Genomic DNA, 12046 nt, shown 5'->3' with positions numbered 1-12046 from the left:
TGTCAGCAGGAGTAATGTGACCACAAAATCAGCTGACTGCAACTGCAATTATATGCTAATTTAAGGGTTTTGACCATTAAATGCCTGTAGTGTTCTTCCTTATTTTGATAGCTTTCTTTAGAACGAAAGTAATTGTTTAAACTGAGCTCAGTTTAAGAGAAAAGCAGTCCCTGCAGTTCACTCTCTTTTTTTTTCTTTCCTGCCCCTTTCTTTGCTTCACCCTTCTATCTCAAAAAAAGCAATGCTCCCTTAATACTTGCTAGAGTACTTCATGCCTGGGTATGTGCTGTAAGTACGGTGAGAGAAAACAACCCAGACCATAACCCCCTGGCTTCCTTCCCCACAGGTCTGATGGCACACAAGCCTTGCTGCGGCTCTCACAAATAGAAAACAGGTCGGGTATTCCCCTCTGCCCCCTTCTGAATTGCATCAATTCCGATCATGAGCCAGAAAGAAAAAGAAATGGAGGAGAGCTCCCCACCACTCTGTGTCACTTGCGGCCAAGCGCATTTACCGGAAGAGAACCACTTGTACAGCTACACCGAAGAAGTAGATGATGATCTGATATGCCACATTTGCCTGCAACCTTTGCTTCAGCCATTAGACACGCTCTGTGGTCACACCTTCTGCACAGCATGCCTTACCAGCTTCCTCGTGGAAAAAGACTTCTGCCCCATGGACCGCAAGCTTGTGATTCTCCAGACGTGCAGGAAGTCCAGCATACTAGTGAATAACCTCCTGGACAAGCTAATGGTTAGCTGCCCTTTCACAGAACACTGCTCAGAGGTCATGCAACGCGGTCATCTTGAACAGCATTTCCAAACCCAGTAAGTTATTGTTGACAGACCTTTTTTTTCCACCCCTTTTTCTTAAGGAGAGGAAAAGATACCTTCAATTAATGCTGCTTAAAATAGACAGTTAATGTAAAGAAAGTTTTATTGATTTCACTCCCAGTGAACACCTACAATATCATTAGAGTTGAATTTAGTCCATTTATATGATGATATCCCACTCCCTTTAGAATCAAATGCATTCAAGGCAGTTCATGTTATCATTAGCAGTTCTGGGCAGATACCTTGTGGTTAGTTGCATAATGGAAGTGTGTATTTAGTCATCCGAAGAGATCTGCGAGTTTTGGGAAGCTGAGCTATCATAAATATTTTAGTAGTACATTAAGGGTTTTATAATTGCCCTTTCTTCAGTCCTTTTTTGAATCACAAATGACCTATATGAGAAGTAGAGCAGAAAATATTCCGGTTTGGTATTGGTCTTTGGAGCCGAGTGCTCTGTTCTTCCAGGTGAGGGCTTACCCGGTGCACTGTGCCGTGGAGCTCGCCGAGCAGCACGGTGAGGGAGGGCTCCCTGGCTGGACTGCCCCTCCAGGCTTATCTCTGCTGGTGGCCAGGACACAATCTCTCCTGCCTTCAGGAGAGATCTCTCCAGGGAGCAGTTTGGTTCCTCTGCAAGATGACAACTGATGATGGATGATCCTCTGTTTTGCAGGGGGAAAGCATGTCCTGATGCTTTTGTCTTGCATCTTCTGCCTTTTGAAAGGAAGGCTGAAGAATAAAGAAATACATTTAGGGCTGTAATTTCTGATGGCAGACGTACGCTTTGGTATAGTTCAGGTAACAGCACCTTGAGTTTGAGGAGAGGTGGGGTCTAAGAGATGCCTTTTTTGTGGCCTATATCTGTTGTCCAGTGAAATTACTTCCCCTGTGGTCTGTGGGTGTGTGTAGTGTCCCTAGGTGTATGCTTCTGCCTGTGCGTTGCAGAGGAAGCCCTGGGAAACCAGTGCAGGGCTCCAGACTGCTACTGGAGCCCTGCACAAAAATGGGAATGCATGTGGTAATGGGTGAGAGCATCTCTGGTGAGCAGGCTGGTGAGCTGGAGTATGGAGGTGGGTTCACACAGCTGCAGGCTTCAGGGGCTTGAAGCCTGTAACTGGAAATGGCTCTACAGCCTGCCAGTCAAACACGTCCCCATTTGAACTGGAGACCTTGTTTCCTGAAGCACCTGGCTTTTCATGAGGAATTTATTCACTGAAGGTATTCACTGATGTTACAGTGATTTTGCCAACCAAAAATGTGACTGGTTTGCATTTTATTGGCAGGGGAGTAGGACATCATGGGGAACCTTTGCTGTGGGGATTTCAGCTCTCTGAGGGGTGGGTAGTGCAGCTTCACTGGCATTCCTACCCAAGAGAAGAATTAGGAAAGAACTTTGAGTGACCCCTAAAGGGGAACTTCTGCAACCTTGTGCTTTCAGAGACTATAGAATCTTTTGCTTGTTTGTTTGTTTTAAATCAGTTGTCAACAAAAGTATCTTGTGTCTCTGCCTTGTTTATTTCTCAGAAGTGCAAAAACCTCTCTTGCCATCCCACTTCGAACTCACAGCAGAGCAGGAGAGGAGAAGGACATTGTACTCTGGCACGGTCAGGCACAGATTGAGCTGACTGAGCTGATGCTGTTCTCTTTAACTCCAGTGAATCAATTGAGGAGAGAGAAAGCCTGTGAGTTTCCTAATAAAAAAAAATAAAAAAATAATCATAAACAACCAGGTGCCTGCAGCAAGAATAGCTCAGAGCCCATCTGAAATCTCAACTGAACGTGATCTGTGTTCTCAGTGAATAAATTAAAGTAGACTCTGCTAGAGTCACCAGGGTAGTGGGCACTCCTCGCATTTCTTGCATGATTCAGGGTCAGACCAATCTTGGTTCTCAGAGAGAAGACAAAAGTTTGCCCTGATCAGAGATGAGGTCACTGATGGAACAAGGTGAGTTTGCTGTTTTACATGCTTCATAATTGATGAGACAACTTGTTTTTTTAAATGCTAGTTACCAAGGAGTAGTCCATTATAAGCATCCTTATTTAAAATGTTTGCTCTTGCATCCTTAAAAAAAAAAAAAAAAACAAAAAACCAACAACAATCAAACAAACCAGGAAAACTCTGAAAAGAGACATGTCCTTGGATTATTACATGATTTATGCTTGCACAAAAACATCTGACTGGATTTGGGGAATTCAGATTGAGATGCAAACAGCCAGCAGTTGGCTGTGATCTTTTGCAGTGTTTTACTTTAAAAAGGTGTGGTCTTCTGATATCGCCTGCTTCAAAACTCCACGGGGGGCATTTTTTTCCCTCCTTGTCAGATAGCTACACCCTTCCGTGATGCAGTTTAGCTCGTAACCCATCTGCTTGTGGGCAGTGATGTAAATGTACCAGCTGCCTCTGAAGAACCACTCTGAATCCTGCAGGAGGCAGGTCTCTTCTCAAAGCATCGCTCTCCTCTGCAGCATAAGTCACTGTCTCGCCAACCACGCTGTGCTGTCCCTAAACCCTCACATCTACCCATCTGAGAGTCAGATCGAGTAATCCTCTTACAGGTCAATGATTTTTGCAGTGTAGCTTCGTTTAAGGGATTTAAGCTTGACTCATAATGTGCTACCATTGCGTTGAAATGGGAAGGTTTGCTTAGAAGGGGCTTGGCTGGCACAAAAGCTTCACGTTGTGTGTCCCACCAGCACAGAGACAGTGGGAAGGAGGAAACCTAGCAGCAGTGCCAGCTCTGCACTGAAAATGAAGGCTCTCCTGTTACTGGTCCTACCTTGGCTAAGTCCTGCAAACTACATAGACAATGTGGGCAACCTGCACTTCTTGTACTCTGAGCTGTGAGTACGCACAGTCGCGCCGGCATCGTGCTCTCTCTCTGTCTGTCTGTCTCACCTGAGCGGCGGGAAGGGGCTTGCCACGAGCATTTTGGGGACATCTGTCTGTCTGTGTGCCTATGCATGTGTGTATGTGCAAAGAAAATCCCACGACGCCTTGCCAACAGCTTCAAACCGTGCTGCGAACTCGCTGCTTCCCATCCAGAGGGCTAATAATAGCCATACATCCCCGTTGCTCTCTGCTCTGGAAGCAGCTGAGGCGCACTGAGTGAAGCTGCCCTTTTCCTTATCAAGTTGCTTTTCTGTGCCGACATTTTCCCTGGTTGTAGGTTTTGGGGTTTTTTTCTTGGTTTCATGTTTGGGTTTTTTTCCCCCTTTTATGAATCTGTTTTTTCTTTGCTTTCCATAAATAGCTTTGCAGGAGAGCTGGGCAGAGAGGAGGGCATGAGGATAGACACCCCCAGTAGAGCACTCTCTGTGTGTACATGCATAATGTTCTGTGTGTAAAGCTGTTTGCCCGTAGCAAAACAGTGAGGAGCCTTTCACCAGAAATAATTCACTTGAGACAGGAAAGAATTTTCCCGTATTTCTGTTTTTGCCCCCAACAGAATGTTATTTTCTCTGTAACGCAAATGGAAGTGTAGCAATCCATTCATATACCTTTGTGTTTTTAAAAAAGAAACCCTCAAATAACCCTATCACCGATCTTTCTAACCCATAAAACATATTCTACAGTATCACCTATAAATTATAGTAGTTTAATTTGTACTTGAATGTTATTTTACTTGAATGTTATAGGGCGTCCCTATCACCGATCTTTCTAACCCATAAAACATATTCTACAGTATCACCTATAAATTATAGTAGTTAATTTGTACTTGAATGTTATTTTACCAGTTAATAGGGCGTTTATGACTCGAAATAGGTATTTCTTCCAGTATGTTTAATTATGTTTTGTTTGTATTTTAATGAATTGTAAACTCTCAAGAGCTTCCTTGAGATAATGAATGAAATGGGTAATTTTGCTCAAAAATGAAAAATGGCTATATTGTGCCTACAGTGGGAATGTTTCAGTAACAGTTGTGATTAGTACCAATGACACTAATTTCCAAATGATTTCGTCTCTACTGTCAGACAAAAATAGCTGTGTTTTGCAGAAACACAAAGTCCCCTTTCGAAATTCTTGTGTGATATATATGGCAACTATTAATAATTTAGTCACGTTGTGTACAAGAGTTCAGAATTTCTGTATGCCGTAGGTGTTTTTAAATGTTTAACAAATCTGGTGTTGAGGGTTGCAGCTATGCTCTCATTCTATTTTGCCAAAATCCTGTTTAAGAACATTAATTTAGAAAAAAAAACCAAACCCAAGCAGCCAAAAAAATTAACAGTTAAGCCAAAGAGGCTACAGGAGCAATCAAGCTCAAAACAGAGCAGATGAACACTTATAATGGAAACAATGGCATCTGGGACATCTAGTTTCCAGGAAAACAAACTGATGAGATTAATCGGAGCACAGACGCAGACACAGCCTACTTGCTTTTCTTGGGGAATTCAGGTTCACTGATTCTCACAGGGTAAAGGGCTATGACATACGGTAGCTGTTTGTCTCTAATTTATTTAGCCTTCTAACCCACAGAGATGTTAGTCTTGCTGGGTGTCAGCAGTCGTTCTTAATGGAGTGGGTGTGGGCTGGGGTTTGGACGTGCATCTTCTGCTGTCAGCAATGGGAGGTGCACACCCCCTCTCCAGTGCCCAGCCCTGGATGCCACCTGTTGCGAGGAGCTCAGGACATCCTGCTCCACTCTGTCTCTGGCTGGGGCAGTGGGAAGCAGGATTTGCTGACGCAATCCAAAAGAATGTTGGGCCTTTTGAGCTCGTTTCAGGAATTTCTCATCCATGTATCTTTTGTGCCTCTGGCTGCTGCTGAATGCCACCCAAGTCACTGACATACTAGTCTGTGGGGTGAATTCAAGGTCCTTTCTAATAGAAGCAGTTGAAAGAAAAAGAGAAATGTTGTTTTCAGTCCAGTTTAATCTGTTTCTACAGAAGTTATGACCTACAGGTTGCTACTTCAGTTGCTCACACGCGTGCATGCAGGATGTTTTTCATGCAGCATTTTGGCACAGCATGGGCACCAGTGTCCAGGACAGCCTGGCACCTGGGGGCACAGGTTTACTGCCCACCCCTTTTGTGCCCCAAACCCCCCAGAGGCAGCTTTGCAAATCCCATCCACAGGAAACCGAAATGCCACTGCTGTGTGTAGCATGTCTGACAGCTTGCCACACGGCTCGAAACTAGACTGTAGTAGGAAGAAAACTTTTGTTTTTTCATTATCCCACTGTCTTTGCTGGCCAGTGCAAATACTGGCCTCAGTCAGGATTCATTATTTTGTTGGCTGGCAGCCACAAGAGATTCCAGCTGGGGAGGAGGAGGGGTCTGGGAGGGGTGTGAGCAGCAAAAAAGGAACTGCAGCACCTCAGAGGATGAGGTTACTGTCACTGGTACTAATGCAAGAGGAAGAATAAAGGCACTGGGATTCACACTGCCCTCGTACTCATGCAGTCCATCTCTTCCCTTCTACCCCGTTCAAACAAAGGTTAAGTGATTTGTGTTGCATTGGTGTGACTTGCTTTAGTTCAAAGACAGTTTTTTCAGAAGTGCAGAACAGGTGGCTTGGAGTGTAGGCAACACAGTATAGTCCAAATCCTGTCTGGAGAAGCAGGCTCTGGAATCTGTCTGCAGAATGAATGAGAGATTTTAGGAAAATCAAAGAGGAGCAATGAAGTTGGAGAAAGGCTGTGCCAGACCTTTGCACTTCAGCTGGGTGCCACACGAGTAGGAAAGAGAGGTGTGTGATGTGTTGTAGTGGCACTTGATGGGACGGATGTTGGTTGCTGCTATTTTTAGTTTTCTATTAGCAGCCTGATAATTATAGGTATTTTCAGCATGCAAATATATATCTCCTGATGCTGTTGCTTGCACGGAAACCACTTTTCTGGCCTTTGGCTGTTGCCCCTGTCCCCAGCAGAGATCTCAGCACAGATGCTCTTCTTGTCCTTGTTCATAGCCATTTTGTGAAGAGTAGCCCATGGCAAGCTGGGGTGCTTTCTCCTGAGGGCAAAACACCTGGCAGAAGGACAAGAGAAGTCTGTGAGGACTCCCTTGAGGAATGTCTGGGAGGGGGTGGGATGTAGCCACACCAGTGCAACAGATTCTTGGCATTGTAAGGGTCTACATGTCTCCTGAGATAATCCCAGGTCAGGGTCCATGCCTTCTCCTTTATATATGCGTAAAGCTGCTTTGACAGGCATCTACTCTTTCTTTCTTATCTAAAATATCTTCAGAAGGGAAATATTTGCCCAAGCATTCTTTTGAGACAGGATACGTTACTCCCCCCAGTTAAAAGCTAGGTGTGCGCATGGACAGGCAGCCTCTGGCCGCTGCAGAAGGCTCTCCTGGGTTTGAGGCCCTGGTGGCACTGCTCACGCTGAGGGATGCCAGACTCTGTTGCTATTCTTCTCACTTCAAAGCAGAATCTGTGCAGCAAGGTATTTCTCAATAGGTGAGTTTTCTCCACTTTGAGCTCAATGAGCCACTTAGAAATAAAATTACGAGAGGATGGTGGCTGCAGGTCTAGGCAGTGAGTAACCTCATCTTGTCTCCCTGAGGACCTCAGTCACGTGGAAAGCATGGAGTGTTTTCCAACCTAATCCCCCCCAGCACGTGGCCACGCTGACCAACTGAGCGCCCAGGAGGGTGCCGGGCATCGCGTGTGCTCGGCACAGGTCAGGCGCTGGGGAGCCCGTGGCAGGCAGGCTTGCTGGCACTGCTTCCCTCCAAGGATTAAACAGCTCCTGGCCTTACCCACCGCCGGGAAACCACCAGCTAGATCCACCCCACTAATTGCAACCAAGCCATTTTTTAAAATCTATTTTTTGTTAGAGTGAAATGCACAGCCTACTCCTGCATATGAAATGTTACTTCTTTTTTTCTTATCCCTCTTGGGTTTTACATGAAACAGTCAAAGGGATCTCACCAAATTAACTGGATCAAGTTTCCTCATATAACTTTTATATGATAACTGCTCTCTTAAATTTCAAAACAGCACTTTGGGCTGGAATAGCCAGTAAAATTTAGTTTCTCTGCTCATTCAATTTAAAAAAAAAAAAACCAAACCATTGCAAGCACCATCTGTCTTCTAGTGTCATTTAGCATGCCCTTTTTTTTATGGTAAGAATCAGTTAGTTCAAGCTATTGGGTGTACTCTAACGGCCCACTTCCAGCACTGAGTTTAACCCTGCAGCCAGCTTTAATTTCTATTCAGCTTGGTAGGTAAACTTCTGTCTAGCTTCAAGTCTGTCTTTGTGAAATTAGCTGCATGGAGGCTTGGGGAGTGCAGGGCATGCATTATTCATGAAAGAATTGGTAAGCCTTGAGTACCTTTTGGGCTCATGTGTTAGTCCACTGCGTGTGTTGGCCTCCTTACTCCATGCACAGCTGCACATATGGAAATTTGTGTTGGGAGTTAAGCTGTGAGGTTAATTACAGCTGAAAGTGTTGGAAAGCAAGGCTTGAATGGAGAGGTTCTTGAATGAAAATATAAATGAAATGTTTAGAATATCTGCATTAAATAACCAGGACAAAGCATGCTTAGATAAAATGTGAAAGATCTTTTCAAGTGTACTAGAATTGGATGCCTCTTAAGGAAAACAGAACAGAGTAGAATTACAAGGAAAAGCCATGGGTGGTGCATCAAGGGCTGCCACCTGCACACACCTGAGATCAGACCTTTTATTCTGCTGCAATGTTTTCTCATGGCTGGAGTCATCTCACACCTTTGGAAAAGGCTGATGTTGGCCAGCGTCAATCTCAACAAATATATCATGTTGCCAAAAGTAAAACCTGAGCCAGCCAAAAAAAAAACCCTGCCAAGATGCAAAGGCAATGCAAGTTACGGTTGGCAGAAAAATTTCTTTTCATGAATGAGATATGTCTCAGTTACATTTGATTTTTGTGTAGTCTGCTCAAAAGAAGTGTGCTTGTATGCCTTTCCCATGTAACAAGGGCACAGAAGGGGCAAATCTTACCCCACTCAGAGGCTGCTTCACAGCAGACGTTTGTTTCACTTTGGGAAGCAGACCAGAGAGGGCAAAGTGCTGGCATGCTGGCAGGGTAGAAGGAAGGAGTGAGGTGATGGGAGTTGCAGGAGATCGATGGTTACACACAAGCAACAAACTCTCACTTCTCATCTGATATTAAGCCACACAAGCCTTATGCTGCAAGTTTGGCTGACCTCTGCATCTCTCTGACAATTAACCTAGTTTAGCACTGGCACTGGCAGCATGACAAGGATATTTTTCCTTGAGCTATTTCTCTGACAAATCTGGCAGAACTGGGCTGTCCTGCAATGCGAGGATAAGCACTGCTCTTGCAGAGAGCTCTTATGCCTGTCAGAGTTAAATTCTGCTTTGAATACCGGTCTGAGATCAGCTGCAATGCAGCTTGTTTCACTGTAGGGAAGTAGGTCTGAGGATCATCTTCAGAATTTTTAACACTCTTGACCTTTTTGTGGAATCTGCCTTCAAGATTCCTGGACTAGAGAGCAGCCAGCTGCATTTTGTGACCTTCTCCATGAGCAGAGCTATCATTCAGGAACTAGAACTGATTTACTGCATCTTGGCATGTAACTGCATGTCCAAACTGCCCTGCCTGAGCCATGTATTGACTTGGAGCACGGGGATGCCAGCAGGGGTTGGCAGAGGTTTTATAGCAACATCATTGGCAATGTTGGACTAATAGCATAGCCAGTGTGATAGCACAGATGTGGTTGCTTGGGGCTTCCTGTTTCAAGAGGAGGGTCCAGACTAGTCTGTGTTGAACTGGGATTTCAGCGGAGGTATCTGTTAGTCAATGGCATGTCATATGTCATGGCTAAAACCATACTACTACTGAAGGATTCCTGGCTTGGAGCTGAACACTTTTTTTTTTTAAACATCTTAGAAAGCTGAATTCATCCCTAGGCCTCAGCAAAGTTGCAGCTGGTGAAGACTGAATTTAGCCAGTAAATCCTTGGGTCTCTTTAGAAAGTGCTTTATCCATTCGTATAACTTATTCATTGACAACAGATTCTGAATATAGACTGAAGCAAGTTCGAGGTGACATTGTGAAATAGCTGGAGATTTTAACACATACTGTACAACTTTTACACACAACTTCTACATGCATGTAAAGTAGCCATAACTTTTATGTTATATAAATAACATTTTGTACAATGTGTCCTCTCAGTATGAAGGAAAAGAGGATAGCAGTTGGCAAGTCAAGCCACATTTCTAGGAAGTTTGTCTCCTTTCTGTTGAATTTGTCAGAAACACCATCAAATCTTATTGATAAAGTCTTGCTCTTCTCAGCAGTGCATGCTGACAATCAGATTTGTAACAATCACACGTAGCATTGACTGTATCTGCTCTGGTATTGTCTCATCTTTTTATCAAGACACTGAAGTGAGAATAATGGATGCCTGGGTGAGGAGGAAATGATCACCATTGTGGAGTTGTCTTGCTCTCTGACACTGATGTGACATGTGGCATGCAGTCAGGTTAAGACAAGAAATTTGCAGTTGCTGGAGTCATGCTTGTTTTTTATTTGTTGTCTAGTAACTCACTGCATATTATTCACCTAAATGATGTAAAATAAATGAATAAAATGTCTTTAGTGGTATAAATTTCAGCTACAAAATTCAGTTATCGGTTTATTACTTTGGGGTTTATTTTTCCCTCCTCAGCTCTCTTGAAATCATGTTGGCAGGAAGCAGGAGTTTTAGGTCAGCAAGTCATTTTATGTGCACATATTGGGAAGCTTACACCTCCCTCTGTTACGCATTGCAGTCCCATAATTCACTAGACAGTGTGTAATATATTCTTAATGTAGAATTTCAATAATTTAGTGACCTCTTAAATAGAGGATGAGGGGAATCAGACATGGTCTAAGAATTATATTTTCCCCTCTCCTTTGCAGAACCTAGTGAACTGATAAAATTAGCAGACTGATGGCTTTGTTATGTTGTGTGTTTTATTAAGGACAGACAGTAGTATTTTTGAAAGGAAAATTCAGGCATTTTCTTCTCTCATAGGTGGTAAGCATTACTGTTATATGTTATTTTCAAATTTCAGTTAGTACTGGTGGTGTCCTACTGTTTCTAACCTTCCTTCCTATGTAAAATGAGGAGTGGAATGGTTTCATAGGAGCATTCGCAGAGGCCCCTTCACTTGTGGATTTTATAGCTCAACAGTATGAAAGGCCACAAAACATCCCTTGTGGAGCAGGTTTTTATGGAGAGGAGATGGGCATGATTAACCAAATCTGTCCTGTGATCCACAGGAGAGCACTGGAAACACAGAGTATGCTTGTGTTGCTGCTACTATATGAGGATGTGTAGGTTGATATGGATGAGCAAGGCTGTTTCACTTGATATGTATGAGCATCTCCTGCCAAGAGGCTAAATTACAGTCAGGAATAAGCTCTCTATATGAAGAGCACATGTTGCAACACAGCCTTCTGCCAAACAGGTTCTGCAGTGGGAGTGGGAATCCCAGGAGGTGGTTGTGACTTGCCCTTTTCAGCTCCCAAAGGAGCCTCACCACTGGTTCTGGTTTAGATATTTGGCACATCTCTCCTTGGAGCACTACTACCTGATGTGTAATTACTGCAGGAAGATGGCACTGGTGGAGAAAGGATGAATGCAATCCTTTGCCAAATGCAGTGTGTACACACTGGTGTTTCTTTTTCACTCTTGGCACTGCAGCAGTTACCGTTGTCATTTGATCTGTTGTGGGGGTAAGATGAGTTGAAAGTTCCAGTTGCTGTTACTTTGTCCCTACCTAGACTGTGATGGAAATATACTGATTTAGAGAGTAGTTTTAGTAAATCAGTCTAGATATGCTAAGAAGATTCTGCTGTGGTCACCCAGCCAATCAGTGGCTACTGCAGTCCATGTTGTCCTTGCACCCTTCTGCTGCAACCTGGATCTTGATATAGGACTGGTAGTTGTGCACATCCCACACAGCCTCCAGAACTGGGGACATGCTGTGTTCTCCACATCTGTTTTCCACCTGCTCTGTGCTGTCATGGGTCAAGGGTGTGGCCATACAAATGTACTTTCCTTGGTGTACTGTCTGTAAATTTTCTCCGTATTCATTTTTTAAATTGCATTTCAATTTTGTGTATCTCGATGATTTTTAGTGGACTGAGTGTACATCATTTATAGTAAACATGCTACTTCCAATTTCTTCCTTCAGAGGAGATTAAATTCCAGTACATTCTTGTCTTACTCTTCCAAGGCATGAATGTAATAAAATTGGACAGTAATGGTTGATGCA

The 12046-nt window shown here is 43.8% G+C and overlaps 1 protein-coding gene across 2 annotated transcripts in view; it reads left to right on the top strand.

Annotated features, from left to right (window-relative positions):
* The first annotated feature begins 406 nt into the window (after nucleotides 1–406).
* The window catches only part of LNX1 (ligand of numb-protein X 1, E3 ubiquitin protein ligase), a 65009-nt gene continuing 53369 nt past the window's right edge, over nucleotides 407–12046 (top strand). The window contains exon 1 of one of the 2 annotated variants that reach the window (XM_008948051.1): nucleotides 407–827. In XM_008948051.1, coding sequence (XP_008946299.1) covers nucleotides 442–827 — 386 coding nt within the window. In that variant the 5' untranslated portion in view covers nucleotides 407–441. Of the gene's footprint in view, nucleotides 828–3579; nucleotides 3672–12046 lie in introns of those variants that run through there. The other variant, XM_008948052.1, reaches the window with a different exon arrangement.

Source organism: Merops nubicus, unplaced genomic scaffold (assembly GCF_000691845.1).
Source record: "Merops nubicus isolate BGI_N331 unplaced genomic scaffold, ASM69184v1 scaffold4949, whole genome shotgun sequence".
In the NCBI taxonomy this organism is placed as follows: Eukaryota; Metazoa; Chordata; class Aves; order Coraciiformes; family Meropidae; genus Merops; species Merops nubicus.
This window is presented reverse-complemented; position numbering and strand designations above follow the sequence as displayed.